Consider the following 21,517-nt stretch of genomic DNA (forward strand, 5'->3'; position numbering starts at 1 on the left):
TATATTATTTATAAGCATATATATATATATATATATATATATATATATATATATATATATATATATATATAAGTGAATGTTTCAAGACATCAGCAGATTGGAAGGGATGTGCTAGTCTATTTGTCTATCTATTGCCAGATGCCTTAATCCCATAAGGGGTGGCCATAAACAAATCGCCTCCATTTAGTGCTCTGGTTAATACCATATATAAAAGGCACTGGTTTTATGTCTGTTTAACCCACTCCACACAAAAAAGTGATCCCTTGGTTACAGCACACTTGGTTATACAATACTAGTTTTTGTTATCACTGCAAGATGAAAATCTGCACTCCTGCTGTTATAGAGCATTTTTCAGCTCAAAAATATGTTGATGATACGAGTTATTTCACAACAATGGCAGCATTGGTCTGTGTTTTATTTATTTGAGATCTAAAGATATACCTGATGGAAAAGTTAATCCCAAGTGGTTTAATTTTGTTTATTGAGGCACCAACATGCTTGCACAAAATAATTTTATTACCTAATGCCAGCCTCCATGTTGTCTAATCTCTGTCAGTCTCCCTATTCAACCCTTAGGTCCTGTCTACAAGGCAGAGTGGACTTTTTAAACTGCTGCCTACTGCAGATGATGGCCTGTGTTGTTGAGAGTGAAGATGAAGGGGAGTCAAAAGGCTTGGTGGATGAGTTTGGGAGAGTGTGTAAGAAATGGAATCTAAAGGTGAAATGCTCTGAAGAGTAAAGTGATGGTCTTTGAGAGAGGTGAAGTCAGAATGACAGAATGAGTTGAGTTATGAGAATTAAAATGAGTATCATGTGAAAAATCACTTGGGTAGTGTGATGAGTAAGGATGGAGGTTTGAGGGTTAAGTGCTGGAAAGGGGTACAAAGGGAAGAAAGGTTGCTGGTTCTTTGGCAGTGTGATAAGAAACAGTGAAGTGAGCATGGAAGTGAAAAAGGTCTACATGACAAATAGTGACACCAACTCGAACGTATGGAAATGAAGCTTCTGACGCATAAAGGACACAAGTCAAGAGTGAGAGCAGTGGAAAATAAAAGTTATTTAAAAGGAGTCTGTGGGAGTCACAGTGGAGAGAGAGGTTGACGAAAGAGGATATAAAGGAGCGTTGTGGTGTGGATGTGAATGTATAGAAGTATTATGAGGAACACACTGAGGTGGTTTGGCCATGTGGAGAGGATGGAGGGTGAAAGACTGACGAAGAGAGTGTATGTGGAGTGAGGTGGAGGGGGAAGAGGATGTAGCCGAGGATGAGATGGGAGAGGCGAGAGAGGAGGGTGGAGTTGGGGGAGCAGGGCAGTGGAAATAGGCCGGGGACAGGGCAACATGGATAGTTTATTTGTTTTGTAATGGGCCACTCAAACATGGATTGAGGCGTCTGGCAATAGACAGATAGATAGATAGTCTACTGCCACATTTCCCTGGTGGAAATAGTCAACCATATGAAAACCTCGAACCGCTGAACAAATGCACGGTAAGAAAGGAAATGTCGGATTGAGTGTTTGGACCAGCGGTTGAGAAAAACGCATGGTGGCATGTGTACAGTCCAATACACTGACTGTCTTTGCTAACCTGCGTTACAAAATGCGTGTTTGAAAATGCCTCGTGTGAACAGGGCCTTATCCTTGTGGTCACTCCCTATGACCTCGTCCCAGGTCTTTTTCGGTATGCCTCTCGCAACCTTATCTCCAACATTCACAATTCTCACTTCTGCAGCCAACTTTCATCTTCCACTATCTTTACATGCCCAAGCCATCTCAATCTACCCCTCCTAATCACAACACCAATACACTCTAGTCTCATACTTCCTCTCAACTCAATTGTAAATCTAGCCCTCCCAGGCCTCGGATTCAAGGGCGTATTGCCTATCCATCTACTCATTGTCCTTTCTGTACATCTGAGCCTATGCATATCCTCTTCCTGTACTACCCTGGTCTCATTACCATACCGCATTCCAATCCTAACACATGCTGCATACAAAGATCCCTTCATATGGAGGGAGAGCCCTCTCAATGTCAGGAGGGACAAAGGCTCCCACTGATAAACAAATGCCATTCTGCTACTCAGATACCTGCCAAAAAACACTAAAAGTCTTATTCCATATAGGCATATAATATCCAACTACTTATTATATGACACGAATACACAAGTTTCTTTCATAAGACTAATTAACATTCCTAGTTAACCAAGATTCAAACTTTGCTCATCAAAAATTACTGTGCTTAGTTTTCTACTTCTTCAGGGGCAGCCAAGCTTGCTTCACACATGTGACTGACATGAGGAAAGGAGGCTCAGGGGATCATCCAATGTCGAGACTTGGATACTGCAGCGGCTTTAACCCAGTGCTTCATTTTGTCTTGTCAATCAGATATTTCAGGTAAGTGTGGCTGCACTCATCCATATGCAGACCAGTTAATATTGCAGTATGCCATAACCCATTTATTATGAATAACCACAGATATCCTGTAGAAATATAGGAGCCATCTTGCACCAATAATAATATAGTAATAGTAATAAGTGGTAGGTAGGGGCATTCACCATCCACTCACTCGATGTAATACTGCTCTCGGGTGCCTGCCTTTTCCTCCCTTTCTTCCTCTTCTGTCTTTCTTTCCTCCATCCTTTCCTCTTTCTTCTATCTATGGGTGACTCTACACTGAGTGACAAGCCAAATGGTTTCCCGTACACCAGGAAACCATTTACTAAGCTGGGTGGTAACCATAGAACCAAATTATGGTGCCTAGTGGTTTGGTAGGCAATTAACTCCTAACAGGCAGGCAACATTACGTAATGTCTGTGCATGAGGAGGCAGGCGACGTTACATAACATCCGTGTGTGAGGAGGCAGGCGATGTTACATAACATCTGGCCATGTTCAGTCCTAATTTATCGGTGAAACTGGGTGATAAGACATCCTTGTCACCTACTGTCATGCCCTCTCCCCTCCCATGCCTTGAAACAAGTAAAATAGAATATATAAGTTGTCGTGTTATAACTGTTCAAGTAAAACAGGATATATGTACGTAAGTTTTATTGATATACATGTTCATGTAAAACAGACAACACATACATAACATTTTGAAGACAATGAATAATGTAATGGATGCAAGGGCTTATAGAGGTTGAGGAAATGGACTTTCTGACCACTACTTTGTGGTGGCCGGAATCAAGATCCAAGTAAGATGGAGAAATAGAGGAAGGGAAGGACGGGAGGAAGGAGTAGTTGCAAGGGGAATGGAAAGGTTACAAGAGGATGAGAAAAAGGCAGAATATAAGAGAGAAGTGGAGGAACGATTGGGTAAATATGAATTGGAGCAGCTGGGGGATGTGGAAGGTGTGTGCAAGATATTCACAGAAGAAATATGTGTAGCATGTGGTGTGTGGGATGAAGAGAAGACAGAAGGGGGTGCAAGGAACAGCATGGTGGAATGAAGAAGTAAGACAGGCTGTGGCGCAAAAGAAGAAAGCAAACAATGAATGGATGAGAAATAGGGGCGTGGAAGAAGTTGAGAGGCGGAAGAGAGAGTTATATGTAGAATGGAAGAGAGAGGTGAAAAGATTAGTAAGAGAGAGTAAGAAGGGAGTGGATGAGGACTTTGGAAGGAATTTGAGTGTAAAGTGGAGGGACTGTAAGAAAATGTTCTGGAAAGAGGTGAAGAGAGTAAAACAGGGTGGCAGTGAAGTTAGCAGGTGAGTGAATGATAAAAATGGTAGATTATTAACCCCTTAACCAAAGGGCGTCACTTTCGTGACGCTCGGGAGCAAGGGATCATACCGCGGGACGTCGCTTTTATGATTCTGTGTTATTTTGAATTCGCCCGGGCTTTCAAGAAGTGGCTTGTATCATCTATCGGTACTACCAGTGTCCAGCTATACTCACTTCTGCTAATGTCACCTGTACTCCCATCCACTGTTGACAATTTAGCCATTTTTCTCATGTCCTTGACTCCCCTCCGTACCTCCCCTCCATTACCCTCTCCTCCCGCCTGACGAGCTGCGCTGTGCTACACAAATCCTGGACAGATTTTTCCACTCATTTTATCCACTGAAATGTGCCCTTTGCTCTATTCTTATACAAAATAATATATAAAAGAAAGAGAAAAGGTAATTGATACTGTCATACATCTGGAATGGACTAATTATCCCCTGGCAACACCGCATGTGCACTCGTTCGCTAATTTTCCCTGTTTACTTCCCCTTGAAATATGCCGTATGACCTCTTCTCATAATAAAAATATATATACAGGTAAGAAAAGAAGGGAGAAGCCTAAATGATATTTGCATTCACCTGGAACTACCTAATTTATTATGTACTGTCTAGATTTCCTGCCAATCATTTCATAGCGTATATATTAGCAGCTGTCACCACGCTGACATTGGCAACCCTTCACTGCCCCTAGGCCACAGCATTCAGTTTACTGTAGTCTTTCAAGGTGAATCCACGTCGGACTCACACCTGTCCAATTCCACTACTTTTTAGCCTCATGCAAAGGGCCCTGTGACCTCTACCCCTACTAAACCTCGTGTGGGAAGGGGTAAAGGGCTAAGTGACTCTGCTGTGGAACGTGAACTGGCTAATTTATCAATGATAATGATGGACAGTGACTACGATCTTTCTGGTGACTCTAAAACAGTGCAAGTGGAAATGTAAATACAGTAATGTGTAAATAATGTGTAAACAGCAAGTGAAAGCAATGAATGTAAATATAACTGAACATTGGAAAATAGTTTTATAAGTTACTGCAAGTGACAGTGCATAACATAGTGTAATGTAAGTGAAAGCAATGAATATAAATGTAACTGTACATTGGAAAATAGTTTTATAAGTTACTGCAAGTGACAGTGCATAACATAGTGTAAATAAAATAGAAATGTAAATAATATAAATAAAATAATGTAAATAATAATGTAAATAAGTACTGTAGTAATATAAGAGTATGAGTATAAATACTAGGAGTAATGAAAGTGAAAGTGACAGCTTCACTCTCTACGCTAGTTTACAGAATGAGAAAGTGAATGCCTGAAGTGAAAATAAACTACTAGTACCGAAAGAAACTTATAGATAAATATTGTACAATATTTATAAATAAGTGTAATAAAGTACTAGGAATATAAAGTGTGAGTGTGTTTATAAATAATGAATGACAGTTTCGCCTCAGAATACCATCGGGGAATCTGTACGGGAGGAAAGCTCGTATGCGCTCGTAATTTACATTGCTTTCATTGTTTTTGTTTTTTGTTTTTTTTGGAATATGGATTCCAAACTACTTGAAATATATAGAATAGTGTTTATACAGTAGTTATAATATCAGGCAGTGGTACCTATATTACGGGGTATCGAGAAGTGTGAAGTGGAGACTTTGTTACCCAACTTCAGAAGTCTCCACAAGTCCTACGGTAAACGACGAAAGCTCAACAAACATCCCAGGAGAAAGCTGAAGGTATGTGCCATATGCTTATGTAATTATAATATTCTAGGACTAACAACTGATTTTTGGCAAATATTTTTAAAAAGTCAGTCGGAGCGTGAATATCCCAGCGGGACAAACACAGCACAATCCCAACAACCCCGCGGTTAAGGGGTTAATGGAGAAGGGAGAAAAAGTGAGCAGATGGAGAGAACACTTTAAGGAATTGTTGAATATAGAGAATGGAAGTAATGCGAGTATAAGTGGCTGGGGAATGGCTGGGAGAAGGAGGGAGGTGAGAAGACAGGAAGAAATTAGTAGGACAGTTGTGGAAGCAATGAAGAATGTCAAATTGGGGAAAACCCCAGGAAATGATGGAGTGTGTGATAAAATGCTGAAGCATGGGGGAGAGATAGTAGTAGAATGGATGTGGAGGATGTGCAGATTGGCCTGGGAGGAAGGTAGAGTCCTGGGGGATTGGAAGTCAGGTACTGTATAATCATTCCCTTGTACAAAGGAAAAGGGGAAAAAGGAAGTGTGTGGTAATCATAGGGGCATTTGTCTTCTTAGTGTAACAGGAAAAGTGTATGGTAGGATACTTATTGACGGAGTTAGGGAAATAACAGAGGAATTAGTTGGAGAAGAACAGGGAGGCTTTAGGAAGGGAAGAGGTTGTGTAGATCAGATATTCATTCTTAGATCTTTAGTGGAAAAGTTTCTAGAGAAGGGAAAAAACTTGTATGCGACCTTCATGGATTTGGAGAAAGCATATGCCAGGGTGGATAGACAAGGATTGGGGAAAGTATTAAGAATATATGGAGTAGATGGGAAGTTGTTGAATGCTGTGAAGAGTATGTATGATGATGCTAAGGGTGCAGTGCGTGTGGATGGTGAACTGAGTGAATTTTTCTCATTGAAGGTTGGGTTGAAACAGGGATGTGTCATGTTTCCATGGCTGTTCAATCTGTACAAGGATGGGGTAATAAAAGAGATAAAAGGTAGGGCAGTGGATGTTAGAGTGGCCCTAGTGAGAGAGGGTAGTGTTTGGAAACTCCCTGTACTGTTGTTTGCAGATGATACTATGTTGTTAAGTGAAGACAAATGGGAGCTGCATGGCCTGGTGGATGAGTTTGGGAGAGTGTGTAAGAATCGGAATCTACAGGTGAATGTAGGGAAGAGTAAAGTGATGGTCTTTGAGAGAGATGAAGTCAGTGAATGTACAGTGAGGCTGGATGGTGAGGAAATGGAAAACACGAGTACGTTTAAGTACCTGGGGAGTGAGATGAGTAAGGATGGAAGTTTGGAGGGTGAAGTGCTTGAAAGGGTACAACAAGGAAGAAAGGTTGCTGGTTCCTTGAAAGCAGTGATAAGAAACAGTGAAGTGAGCATGGAAGTGAAAAAGTTACTACATGACAGTATTGTGATACCAACTCTAATGTATGGAAGTGAAGCTTGGACGTTGCTGGAAGGACACAAGTCAAGAGTGAGAGCAGTGGAAATGAGTTATTTAAGAGGAGCTTGTGGAGTCACATGGAGAGACAGGTTGACAAATGAGGATATAAAGGAGCGTTGTGGTGTGGATGTGGATGTGATAGGAAACGTTGGAAGGAACACACTGAGGTGGTTTGGCCATGTGGAGAGGATGGAGGGTTAGAGACTGATGAGGAGAGTGTACGTGAGTGAGGTGGAGGGGGGGAGAGGGAGGAGGAGGCTGAGGAAGAGATGGAGGGATGGAGTGGAGAGGTATATGAGAAAGGGGGGTGTGAGTTGGGAGCCTGGCAGTGAAATGGTAGGGGACAGGGTGACGTGGAGGCGATTTGTTTGTGGCCACCCCGTACGGGATTAAGGCGTCTGGCAATAGATAGATAGATAGATAGAATAGTGTAAAGAATGCATAAATGATAAATATAGTGCTCAGTGGTGAAGAAAAAGAAAACGAGTGATGAGTTCGCTAGCCTCACCCCAGCTGCGCCCGGTGATAAGCGGCGTGCCCGCAATCCTCCCTCATTCCTCCCACAGCCAACAGAGACATATTACTGCGTATGTAACACCTCTTGCCTTCGTTTTCCATCCATTTTCATCAATTTATGCATGTTTAGGCTTATTCCTTGATACTTTATTTTTTCGAAAATATGCCACCCCACACGGTCTTATAATGTTAAGTTGCCCGCTCATAAGGGGTTAAGCCTCTCCAATCAGATTGAGCCTGAGCAGGTTTATATTCAAAGGGTTATTGGGGTTTATTGCTCACATAATGCCACTCAGGGATGAGTGCGGCTGGTCATTCTCATCTTACGTGACAGGGGCAACTTGCTTAGCCTGGGACCCCTATGCTTCTTATGGGGCAACACAGGGGTTACATGATGGATGAATGAATGAATAGTAACAATAAAGATAATAATAATTAATGTCAGTCAGTAATACTGCTTACCTTTTTAGTACTAATTACAGTCATTGCTCGTTTTACGATGTTTCGGTTTACGATATTTCGCTACAATGACAACGGAAAAGTTCCATCCCAAAATTCGATTTACAATAAATTTCCCGCTATAAAGATTTTGCCATCGGAAAGCGCCAGGCACACGCAAGGTGACCGTCGCTAGTCTCAGGCAAGATGGCGGCCCCGGCGTGCAGACATTGTTATGGTTCAAGTTCTGCCATGCCTTCAAAGCCCTGTCTTTTCAACTTGTTCATGTGTGCCCTTCTGTTATCGTCACCTCTCAGCCAAACATCGTACTACAGTACTGTGGATTTGTGTGCCCAGTGGTAAGGTCAGTGCCAGTGTAGGCCTCAGTGCTATGGTTGGTGTAGGGACCACTAGTGCCTGTAAGCACAGGCTGTCCCCCAGCCTCGGGGGGGGACAACTTAGAGACGACTTGGACCAACACAGGAAGGAATGAAGGTGGGTTGTCATTTATGGTTCAGTCTTGGTTAGGCGTCTTTGGGAAGTTCAGTTGACGTAACCTCCCTTTTATAATGGGTTTCAATCTCCCAATTTACGATAAAATTGGTATACGATAAGGTATGACCTGACGTAACCCAATCGTAAAACGAGTAATGACTGTACTGACCCTTTGCAACATTTCTCTGCCATACTTTATGGTAATGAACTTGATCTACAGAATTAGGGGCTTCCTATACATTTGGCTGCTAAAGTTACTTCCTCGAGTGTCAGCTGTCACTAAGTCTCGTAATTACTTACCAACCTCTGTGACAATTTTCTAATCTATACCTCATCAACTATATAACTGTATATTCTTATTAGTAACTACAAATGAACTACTGTATATAATCTTCACTTACTTGCTCTGAAGTCTCACTGATTTTTGTTACATCTGCTTGACTGCTGGAACTGCTGTTTTTACCTGCCCAGTCTGTGATAATTTTCTGAGGCTCTGATCGCAGATGGTCAGAGCCTCCTCTTGCTTCTACTTCAAGCTCATAAGACAGAGCTAGAACTTTGATGTCTGCAAGTGACAAGCTGGCATAGTCACCTGTTTTCTTTGAAAACTCACTTACTGAAAAATGAAAAAATACAAACACAGAGATATATATATATATATATATATATATATATATATATATATATATATATATATATATATATATATATATATATATATATATATATATATTATATTTATATATATATATATATATATATATATATATGCAAGAGTAGGTGAGAATGAGAGGGCAAAAGAAGGAGAGTGTATAGTTGTGAGAAAAAGATGGAAGAAGAACATAAGTGAGAATGGATCAGTTGGGTCAAGGGTTGTGTGGGTAAGATTGAAAGTTGGAATACAAATGTGGGTGATTGTGTGCGAGTAAGCGCCAATGCAAGAATGTGCAAGCAGAGTGAGAGAAGAGTTCTGGACAAATGTAGAAGTGTGCATGGAAAAGTTTGGAAGGAATGAGAGAGTGTTTTTGATCGGTGATATGAATGGTAAAGTAGGGAATGTGAAGGTGGATGGAATAGCTGATGAGTGGGGTGTGCCTGCTGAGATAGATGAGAATGGCAGTGCGTTAGTGGACATTTGTGTCGGGAGGGGGTTGGTGATAGCCAATACCCTCTTCAGGCACCAAAATGATCCACAAGTATACATGGCGAGTGATGAGAAGGGTGGGTGGTTTCGTTTTTGTTTTCGTTTTTAAAGGCTCCAACATGCTTACATGTGTCGGCCTTGGTCACCTAATGGCAGCTCTCCACGCTGCACGATCCATTGCAGTCTCCCTGTTCAGTCCCTTAACCCCAAGGTCACACTTAATGACCTCGTCCCATGTCTTTCTCAGTCTACCCCTCATAACCCCACCCCCAATATTAACACTTCTCACCTTCCTCACCCAATTATCATCCCCCATCCTCTCCCCATGTCCAAACCACCTCAATCTACCTCTCCTCATCACAACACCAATACACTCCAGTCCCATCCTACCTCTCAACTCTTCCATTGTAAACCTAGCCCCTCCAGGCCTTGGACGCAGGGACGCACTGCACATCCACCTAATCATTGTCATTTCTGTACGTCTGAGCCAGCGAATATCTTCCTCCTTCACTGCCCAGGTCTCACTGCCATACAGCATTACACTCCTAACACATGCTGCATACAAAGACCCCTTAGCACGTAGGGAGAGCCCTCTCAATGTCAGGAGAGGCAAGAGCTCCCCGAACTTCTTCCAACCACTTCTCACCCTAGCCACAGAGCTAGCTCCAGCCCTACCTCCAGCACACAACATGTCTCCCAAATAACAAAACTCTTCCACACATTCAAGAGATTCACCAGCAAGTTCAATCCTTTCACATCTGACAATCTCCACCTGCTCACCCCGGCACGCCGTACACATAAAATCAGCATTATCTCGCAGTCTACCTCTGATACCACTACATCTCTTATGCACCCATTTATCACACACACCGCACAAGATGGAATTACTTCCCACGCCCTTGTGGCAAAATGCACATGGCCACTCTCCCTCGTCTTTGACAGTACCGCCACCAACCCTAGATATCATCACTTTTGTTTTATCTGCATTTACCCTTAAACCCTTTTGCCCCATACCATCTCTCCACTTCCTAAACCTTTCCTCCGCCTCCCCTTCATTTTCTGCAATCAACACCAAATCATCAGCATACAATAACTCCCACGGGAGTCCGTTTCTAAAGTCACTTGAAAGGGCTTCAAGTACCATGATAAACAACATGGGACTCAAGACTGACCCCTGATGCACACCAACAATCACGGAAAACTCATCACTCAAATCTCCATTCACTCTCACCTGGGTGTGAGCACCCACATACATGGCCACAACCACCCTAACCAGCCACTCCTCCATGCCAAGCTTTCTCATTGCCCACTTCACCACCTCTCTAGGGACTCTGTCAAAGGCCTTTTCCAAATCAACAAAAACAAAATAAAGTTCCCTTCTCCTACCAATATATTTTTCCTGAAGCTGTCAAACAATGAATATGGCATCAGTGGTCCCCCTACCTGGCATAAACCCAAACTGCATCTCGTCAATATTCACTCTTTCTCTAATCATACCTTCTAAAACTCTCTCCATTACCTTCATTATCTGATCTAAAAGCTTTATACCTCTATAATTTCCTCTTTCCAGGGCATCACCCTTCCCTTTATACACATTTACAATTACACTCTTCAGCCAATCATCTGGGACAACACACTCATAAATAATCCTATTTATCAGATCAGTGACTAAACTCACCCCTATATCACCTGAGGCCTTCAACATTTCGGCAGTCAACCCAGACACACCTGCTGCCTTCCCCACCCTCATCCTGCCTATTGCCTCACTCACAGTAGCAGTATCAATCAAAGGCCAAGGGCCAGACACTGGATCTGCTGGCTCCAAACCTTCCCTGTCCCAGTCAAACTCCTCATTCAACAACCAGTTATAATGCTCCCTCCATGCATCTTTAATATCCTCACTGTTCACCACTACCCTTCCTTCATCATTCTTCACACACTGCTCACCTATGATATCCCGATTATCCCTCTTCACCTGACCTGCCACTCTAAATATATTTTTCCTTTCCCCATGATTTAGGTTATCAAGTAATTGTCTCTGTGACTCAGACTTTGCCCTGTATACCTCTCTTCTAGCCCTACGCTTGGCAGCCAAATATTCCTCTTTGCTACCACCCTTCTTCCATTCCCGGAAAAGCCTTCTTTTTTCCTTAATTGCAGCTTCTACACCCTCTGAATTAAATGAAGGCAATGATTGATTATGTGTGTGGATGAAAGGATGCAAATATGTGTAATGGATGAAAGAGTTTATACAGGTTGGGGGAGTGGACTTTCTGACCACTACTTGGTGGTGGCCAGAATCAAGATACAAATAAGATGGAGAAATAGAAGAAGGGAAGGACGGGAAGGAGTATTTGCAAGGAGAGTGGAAAGGTTACAAGAGGATGAGAAAAAGGCAGAATGTAAGACAGAAGTGGAGGAACGGTTGGGTAAATATGAATTGGAGCAGATGGGGGACATGGAAGGTGTGTGCAAGATATTCACAGAAGAAATATGTGTAGCATGTGATGTGATGTGTGGGGTGAAGAGAAGACGGAAGGGGGTGCAAGGAACAGCATGGTGGAATGAAGAGGTGAGACGGGCTGTGGCACAAAAGAAGAAAGCATACAATGAATGGATGAAAAATAAGGGCTTGGAAGAAGTTGAGAGGTGGAAGAGAGAGTTATATGTAGAAAGAAAGAGAGAGGTAAAAAGATTAGTAAGAAAGAGTAAGAAGAGAGTGGATGAGGAATTTGGAAGGAATTTGAGTGTAAAGAGGAGGGACTGTAAGAAAATGTTCTGGAAAGAGGTGAACAGAGTAAGACAGGGTGGAAGTGAAGTTAGCAGGGGAGTGAAAGAAAAATGGTAGATTACTAGTGGAGAAGGAAGAAAAAGTGAGCAGATGGAGAGAACACTTAAAGGAATTGTTGAACATAGAGGATGGATGTGACGCGAGTATAAGTGGCTGGGGAATGGCTGGGAGAAGGAGGGAGGTGAGAGAACAGGAAAAAATCAGTAAGACAGAAGTTGTGGAAGCAATGAAGAAAGTTAAATTGGGGAAAGCCCCAGGAATTAATAGAGTGTGTGGTGAAATGCTGAAGCATGAGGGAGAGATAGGTAGAATGGATGTGTAAGATGTGCAGATTGGCCTGGGAGGAAGGAAGAGTTCCGGAGGACTTGAAGTCAGGTATAATTATTACCTTGTACAAAGGAAAAGGGGAAAAAGAAGTTTGTGGTAATCATAAGGGCATTTGTCTTCTTAGTATAATAGGAAAAGTGTATGGTAGGATACTTACTGACAAGAGTTAGGGAAATAACAGAGGAATTAGTTGGAGAATAGGGAGGCTTTAGGAAGGGAAGAGGTTGTGTAGATTCGATATTCATTCTAAGATCTTTAGTGGAAAAGTTTCTAGAGAAGGGAAAGAAGTTGTTTGCGGCTTTCATGGATTTGGAGAAAGGATATGACAGGGTGGATAGAGAAGGATTTTGGGAAGTATTAAGAATATATGGAATAGATGGGAAGTTGTTGAATGCTGTGAAGAGTATGTATGATGGTGCTAAGGCTGCAGTGCATGTTGATGGTGAAGTAAGTGAATTTTTCTCTTTGAAGGTTGGGTTAAAACAGAGATGTGTCATGTCTCCATAGTTGCTCAATCTGTACAAGGATGGGGTAATAAAAGAGGTACAAGGTAGGGTAGTGGATTTTGGAGTAGCCCTTGTGAAAGAGGGTAGTGTTTGGAAACTCCCTGTACTCTTGTTTGCTGATGATACTGTGTTGTTGAGTGAAGACGAAGGGGAGCTGCAAGGCTTGGTGGATGAGTTTGGAAGAGTGTGTAAGAAACGGAATCTAAAGGTGAATGAAGGGAAGAGTAAAGTGATGGTCTTTGAGAGAGGTGAAGTCAGTGAATGTACAGCGAGGTTGGATGGTGAGGAATTAGAAAATATGAGTACGTTTAAGTACTGTACTTGGGTAGTGTGATGACTAAGGATGGAGGTTTGGAGGGGGAAGTGCTTGAAGGGGTACAGCAGGGAAGAAAGGTTGTTGGTACCTTGAAAGCAGTGATAAGAAACAGGGAAGTGAGCATGGAAGTGAAAAAGTTAGTACATGACAGTATTGTGATACCAACTCTAACTTAAGGAAGTGAGGCTTGGACGTTGTTGGAGGGGCATAAGTAAAGAGTGAGAGCAGTGGATATGAGTTATTTAAGAGGAGTCTGTGGAGTCACATGGAGAGACAGGTTGACAAATGAGGATATAAAAGATCGTTGTGGTGTGAATGTGGATGCGATAGGAAGCGTTAGGAGGAATACACTGAGGTGGTTTGGCCATGTGGAGAGGATGGAAGGTGACAGACTGACAAAGAGAGTGTATGTGAGTGATGTGGAATGGGGGAGAGTGAGGGGGAGGCTGAGGATCAGATGGAGAGGTATATGAGAGAGGAGGGTGTGAGTTGGGGGTAGGGCAGTGAAATGATGGGGGACAGGGCGACGTGGAGGCGATTTGTTTGTGGCCACCCCGAACGGGATTGAGGCGTCTGGCAATAGATAGATAGATAGATAGACAGATAGATAGGTAGATATATACTGTGTGTGTATATATATATATATATATATATATATATATACAGTATATATATATATATATATATTCTGTATATATATATATATATATATATATATATATATATATATATATATTTATACAGTATATGTATATATATATATACAGTATATATATATATATATATATATATATATATATATATATATATATATATATTGCATATACAGTACTGTACTATATATAGAAATAAAAATTACTGCTGATATTTCTGTTGTTAACTACTATTTTTCACAACAGGATAATTTCTTATTTTCTGTGACTACCTACTGTGCCAGACAGTACCAGTGCATGTATCTCATTATTTAAGCTTATCCTTCAAAAGTACTATGGAAAAGCAGAACTTCAACAAACTGTGAATTCTCTTGTAACAGTCTTAAACAAAATCATTAACATAACTGCTATTTTTAGAATGCAGTACGCCTTTGATATAATGAAGTGTAATTGGTGCTAGACCATGGATGTTAGAGCCGATAATTTGTTAAAGCTGACCATCATGCTGTTCGGTAATTTCCCAGATGTCATGGCTTTTACCGAACAAAGATCATTAAATGCAAAGCATCACTCGGCCGTACAGTCATACACAATAACATACAGCTATATTTAAATGACTCTTTTTCTCAATAAATGCTCTATTTATGGCTCCTCTCATGATGCTGGTTACCCAGAGACTAATGCGGCATTCTGCTGGACACAGAGGAGCACTGTGTGTGTGTGTGTGTGTGTGTGTGTGTGTGTGTGTGTGTGTGTGTGTGTGTGTGTGTCTTTACAGGAATGAGTCAAGTGTGTACTGTCCCGTATCTTAAACCATTTTCACCATACACCTCCTTAAATTTATTAATTGTTTTGGCACAGACCATTTCATTCGGTAGTGCATTCCACTGATCATTTGCCCTATTTGGGAAACTAAATTTCCTTACGTCTATAACGCCTCTCTTTTTATTCAGTTTTTTGCAATGTCCTCTTGCTGATGCTTCCCCATAGGTTATATATTCATTTATGTCTATTTTTTCTATCTATCTATCTATTGCCAGACGCCTCAATCCCGTTCGGGATGGCCAGAAACAAATCGCCTCCATGTCACTATGTCCCCCGCCATTTCACTCACCCGCTCTCAACTCACACCCCCCTCTCTCATATACCTCTCCACTCCATCCCTCCATCTCATCCTTGGCCCCCCCCATCCTCTTCCCCCTCCACCTCACTCACATACACTCTCTTCGTCAGTCTGTCACCCTCCATCCTCTCCACTTGGCCAAACCACCTCAGTGTATTCCTCCTAACGCTTCCTATCACATCCACATCCACACCACAACACTCCTTAATATCCTCATTTGTCAGCCTGTCTCTCCATGAGACTCCACGGGCTCCTCTTAAATAACTCATTTCCACTGCTCTCACTCTTGACTTGTGTCCTTCCAGCAACGTCCAAGCTTCACTTCCATACATTAGAGCTGGTATCACAATACTGTCATGTAGTAACTTTCTCACGTCCATTTCTTATCACTGCTTTCAAGGAACCAGCAACCTTTCTTCCCTGCTGTACCCTGTCAAGCGCTTCATCCTCCAAACCTTCATCCTTACTCATCACACTACCCAAGTACTTAAACGTACTCACATTTTCCAATTCCTCACCGTCCAACCTTGCTGTACATTCACTGACTTCACCTCTCTCAAAGCCCATCACTTTACTCTTCCCTATATTCACCTTTAGATTCCGTTTCTTACACACTCTCCCAAACTCATCCACCAAGCATTGCAGCTCTCCTTAGTCTTCACTCAACAACACAGCATCATCTCCAAACAACAGTACAGGGAGTTTCCAAACAGTACCTTCTCTCACCAGGACCACTCCAACATCCACTATCCTACCTTGTACCTCTATTATTACCCCATCCATGTACAGATTTAACAACCATGGAGACATGACACATCCCTGTTTCAACCCAACCTTCAAAGAGAAAAATTCATTCAGTTCACCATCCACAAGCACTGGAGCCTTAGCACAATCATACATACTCTTCACAGCATTCAACAACTTCCCATCTACTCCATATAATCTTAACTCTTTCCACAATCCTTGTCTATCCACCCTGTCATATGCTTTCTCCACATCCATGAAAGCCGCATACAACTTCTTTCCCTTCTCTAGAAACTTTTCCACTAAAGATCTAAGAATAAATATCTGATCTACACAACCTCTTCCCTTCCTAAAACCTCCCTGTTTTTCTCCAACTAATTCCTCTGTAATTTCCTTAACTCTGTTAATAAGTATCCTACCATATACTTTTCCTATTACACTAAGAAGGCAAATGCCCCTGTGATTAGCACACACATCTTTTTCCCCGTTTTCTTTGTACAAGGGAATAATTATACCTGACTTCCAATCCCCTGGGACAGTACCTTCCTCCCAGGCCAATCTGCACATCTTCCACATCCATTCTACTACTATCTCTTCCCCATGCTTCAGCATTTCACCACACACTCCATCAATTCCTAGGGCTATCCCCAATTTAACTTTCTTCATTGCTTCCAGAACTTCTAAACTACTGATTTCTTCCCGTTTTCTCACCTCCCTCCTTCTCCTAGCCATTCCCCAGCCACTTATACTCACATCACTTCCATCCTCTATGTTCAGCAATTCCTTTAAGTGTTCTCTCCATCTGCTCACTTTTTCTCCCTTCTCCACTAGTAATCTACCATTTTCATCTTTCACTCCCCTGCTAACTTCACTTCCACCCTGTCTTACTCTGTTCACCTCTTTCCAGAACATTTTGTTACAGTCCCTCCACTTTACACTTAAGTTTCTTCCAAATTCCTCATCTGCTCTCTTCTTACTTTCTCTTACTTATCTTTTCACCTCTCCCTTTCTTTCTTCATATAACTCTCTCTTCAGCCTCTAAACTTCTTCCACGCCCCTATTTCTCATCCATTCATTGTATGCTTTTTTCTTTTGTGCCACAGCCTGTCTCACCTTTTCATTCCATCATGCTCTTCCTTGCGCACCCCTCCGTCTTCTCTTCATCCCATACACCACATCACATGCAACACATATTTCTTCTGTGAATATCCTGCACACACCTTCCACGTCCCCCATCTGCTCCAATTCATATTTGCCCAATTGTTCCTCCACTTCTCTCTTATATTCTGCCTTTTTCTCATCTTGTAACCTTTCCACTCTCCTTACAAATACTCCTTCTTCTCGCCTTCCCTTCTTCTATTTCTCCATCTTAATTGGATCTTGATTCTGGCCACCACCAAGTAAAGGTCAGAAAGTCCACTCCCCCAACCTCTATAAGCTCTTGCATCCATCATGCATTTTCACATCCTTTCATCCACACACATAATCAATCATTGTCTTCCTTTCATTCAGTTTACCACCCACCCTTCTTATCACTCGCCATGTATACCTGAGGATCATTTTGTGCCGGAAGAAGATATTGGCTATCACCAAACCCCTCCCAGCACAATGTCCACTAACGCACTGCCATTCTCATCTATCTCAGCAGGCACACCCCACTCCAACTATTCCATCCACCTTCACATTCCCTACTTTACCATTCATATCACCAATCAAAAACAGTCTCTCATTCTTTCCAAACTTTTCCATGCACACTTCCACATTTTTTTCTTCCCTGATATGCATTTATACTGCATAATCATGTCTCCTCTTTTCCTTCTCTCCTGTAGTGTTGGCAGATTCAGTTTTTCTAGTCTTTTTCGATAGGTTAGATCCCTTAAGCTTGGTAACCGTCTTGTAGTAGCCCTTTGAACTTTTTTAATCTTACCTATATGTTTTTTGAGATGATTCCATACTACTGATGCATACTCCAAGGCTGGTCTGATGAATGATGTTATTATCTTTCTCAGCATGTCTTCATTAATGTATGTGAAAGCTATTCTCACATTTGCAAGCAGTGTATACATGTTCTGTACCTTCTCATTGATGTGGTCAGCAGGAGATAGTCTGTTATTATTAATCACACCTAGGTCCTTCTGTCTCTCTCTTATGAGTAGGGTTGTACTTCCTAACTTATAATCCAAATTTGGTCTTTTCCCACTTTTACCAAACTTGATTACATAACATTTGTCCACACTGAATTCCACTTGCCATGTATTACTCCATTCGCGAAGTTTATTTAGTTCTTCTTGTAGCTCTTTACAAGAGTCTGTGTTAGTGATTCTCCTTTGTATTTTTGCATCATCAGCAAACATATTTAGATAGCTTTCACTTCCAAAGTTACTATATATGTCATTTATATACACTAAAAACATAATTGGTGCCAGCACTGAGCCCAATGGAACTCCACTAGTCACTTCCCTCCATGATGAGTAATTTCCCCTTAGCACTTTTCTCATTTTCCTTTTTCTGAGAAAATCTTGCATCCAATAGTACAGTTTGCCTTGGATTCCTCCTTGAGGGTACAGTTTCCATAAAAGTCTTTGGTGTGGTACTCTATCAAATGCTTTCTTGAACTCTAGATAGATACTGTCCACCCACCCTTCTCTTTTCTATAATGTTTCTGCAATCCTGTCATCGTAGCTTAATGGATTAGTAACACATGATTTTCGCTTTTTGAAACCAAATTGCCTTTCTGTTATCATATTGTGTTCTTCTAGATGGTTTACCCAAACTTTTCTTATCAGCATTTTCAGTATCTTACTAACAACACTGGTTAGTGATACTGGTCGGTAGTTGAGTGGATTTTGTCTATTCCCTTTCTCAAATAAGGGAACAATGTTTGCTTTCTTCCAAATATCAGGTAGCTTAGTGCCTCAAGGATTCCATAAATATTAAAGATAATGGTCTACTCAACTCCTTTGCACATTCATGTAGCACCCAACATAAAATTTTGTCATGACCATTTGCTTTTCCTTTGTCTAATCTACTTAACTCCTCCTGTATTTCTTTTTCTGATATTTGTATATCAGGTAATACGTTTCGGCATGCTTATTCCATATCCCTCTCAAAATTATTTTCTTCTGTAAAAACTGATTGGAAATTCTTATTTAGTGCTTCACAAATATCTTTCTCTTGTGTATAGATGATCCCTTCATCCATAATGGATTGTATTTTATCTTTTACTTTGGTTTTGCTTTGGATGTAGCTGTAAAATAACTTTGGCTGATCACTACTTTTGTTTATGATGTCTTCCTCAAACTGTTTTTGGGCTTCTCTCCTTATTCTTGCATATTCATTTCTTGCCTGTTTATAGTTGTTATATGCCCTCTCACTATTGTGTCTTCTGTATCTATTCCACAAGTCTCTTTTTCTTTTGATTTTTTACATTTTATATTAAACCATTTCTTTATTTTCATTTCTGCTTCTTTGTGCTGAGGGATATAACTTTGGACTCCAATTTCATAAAGTTCACAGAATTTTCTATATATAACATTTAAATCTAGTCCTCTAAGCTGTTTTCCTAATCTATATCTGAGAAGTATTTCTTTAGGCAGAATATAAGAGAGATGTGGAGGAACAACTGGGCAAATATGAATTGGAGCAGATGGGGGATGTGGAAGGTGTGTGCAGGATATTCACAGAAGAAATATGTGCAGCATGTGATGTGGTGTGTGGGATGAAGAGAAAACAGAGGGGGGTGCAAGGAACAGCATGGTGGAATGAAGAGAAAACAGAGGGGGGTGCAAGGAACAGGTGGAATGAAGAGGTGAGACTGGCTGTGGCACAAAAGAAAAAAGCATACAATGAATGGATGAGAAATAGGGGCGTGGAAGAAGTTGAGAGGCGGAAGAGAGAGCTATATGTAGAAAGGAAGAGAGAGGTAAAAAGATTAGTACGAGGGAGTAAGAAGAGGGTCGATGAGGAATTTGGAAGGAATTTGACTGTAAAGTGGAGAGACTGTAAGGAAATGTTCTGGAAAGAGGTGAAGAGAGTAAGACAGGGTGGACGTGAGGTTAGCAGGGGAGTGAAAGATAAAAATGGTAGATTACTAGTGGAGAAGGGAGAAAAAGTGAGGAGATGGAGAGAACACTTAAAGGAATTGTTGAACATAGAGGATGGATGTGATGCGAGTATAAGTGGCTGGGGAATGGCTGGGAGAAGGAGGGAGGTGAGAAGTCAGGAAGAAATTAGTAAGATAGAAGTTGTGGAAGCAATGAAGAAAGTTAAATTGGGGAAAGTCCCAGGAATTGATGGAGTGTGTGGTGAAATATTGAAGCATGGGGTAGAGATAGTAGTAGAATGGATGTGGAAGATGTGCAGATTGGCCTGGGAGGAAGGTAGTGTCCCAGATGATTGGAAGTCAGGTATAATTATTCCCTTGTACAAAGGAAAAGGGGAAAAAGAAGTGTGTGGTAATCATAGGGGTATTTGTCTTCTTAGTGTAATAGGAAAGGTGTATGGTAGGATACTTATTGACAGAGTTAGGGAAATAACAGAGGAATTAGTTGGAGAAGAACAGGGAAGATTTAGGAAGGGATGAGGTTGTGTAGATCAGAGATTCATTCTTAGATCTTTAGTAGAAAAGTTTCTAGAGAAGGGAAAGAAGTTGTATGCAGCTTTCATGGATTTGGAGAAAGCATATGACAGGGTGGATAGACAAGGATTGTGGAAAGTATTAAGAATATATGGAGTAGATGGGAAGCTGTTGAATGCTGTGACGAGTATGTATGATGGTGCTAAGGCTGCAGTAGTAGTAGTAGTAGTAGTTGTTCCCTAGGGAGTCTGGCCGAACAGCCCCGAGCCCTTAGGAAGGCCATGGCCAAGACCGGGCTTTCCCACAGAGCTCTCAAAGAGTGTATGTTGTGTTGTTGGCATAGGTGATTGTGTGCAATGCAGTCTTCCATAATGTGCTTAATAGTATGGGGTGCTGTGTTGCATCCTGGACAGGCATCAGCGACGGAGTCATCCAGCCTCTTCTGGTAGCTTAAGAGGGCTGGATGGTGCCCACATCTCAGCCTGGCCAGGTGGACCCTGTCCTCACAAGGAAGATAGGATTCAGAAGGGTGGACGTCAGGAGGACGTACATGCAGCTGTGTGTTGTCTTTAAGTGACTGAATGGAGCGGCGAGTGATCTGAGTGTGGATATGCTCCTGGAAGCTGGTCTGAGGTGGGTGAGGGGGGAGAGATGACAGTATTTGTGTATGGTATCGTGTGCTGGGTGTTGTTTTGATGTTCCTTGGTGTGGGTGGATGAGTTGCCATGTACTGTAGTGGATGTTGTGGGTTTGTGGAGGCTGCAGCAAGAAACTGGGTGCCTCTCATGTCTAGGTGATCCTTGACTTTGAGGAATTTGGTTTCTTAATGTAGGCAGTCCGTGGGTGTAGTAGCTGTGCAGCCTGTGATTATTTTTAGGGCCTTGTTCTGTATGGTCTGTAGAGTGTTGTAGTGTGTTTTGGTGAGGTTAGAAGCCCAGGCAGGGCTTGCACAATTCATCACTGAACGTATGTATTGTTTGTATACCGTGTTGGGGGTTTCTTTGTTCTGTCTG

At 41.7% G+C, this 21,517-nt stretch overlaps 1 protein-coding gene across 1 annotated transcript in view; it reads right to left on the minus strand.

Annotated features, from left to right (window-relative positions):
• Positions 1–21,517, minus strand: part of LOC145413992 (RNA-binding protein NOB1) — a 175,004-nt gene that overhangs the window by 116,231 nt on the left and 37,256 nt on the right. The window contains exon 3 of the mRNA XM_080283564.1: positions 8,726–8,940. Within this exon, the coding sequence (XP_080139690.1) occupies positions 8,726–8,940 (215 nt within the window). The remainder of the gene's footprint in view (positions 1–8,725; positions 8,941–21,517) is intronic.

The sequence above is a fragment of the Coenobita brevimanus genome, chromosome 98 (genome assembly GCF_032717465.1).
Source record: "Coenobita brevimanus isolate Jiangsu-jjx chromosome 98, ASM3271746v2, whole genome shotgun sequence".
Lineage (NCBI taxonomy): Eukaryota > Metazoa > Arthropoda > Malacostraca > Decapoda > Coenobitidae > Coenobita > Coenobita brevimanus.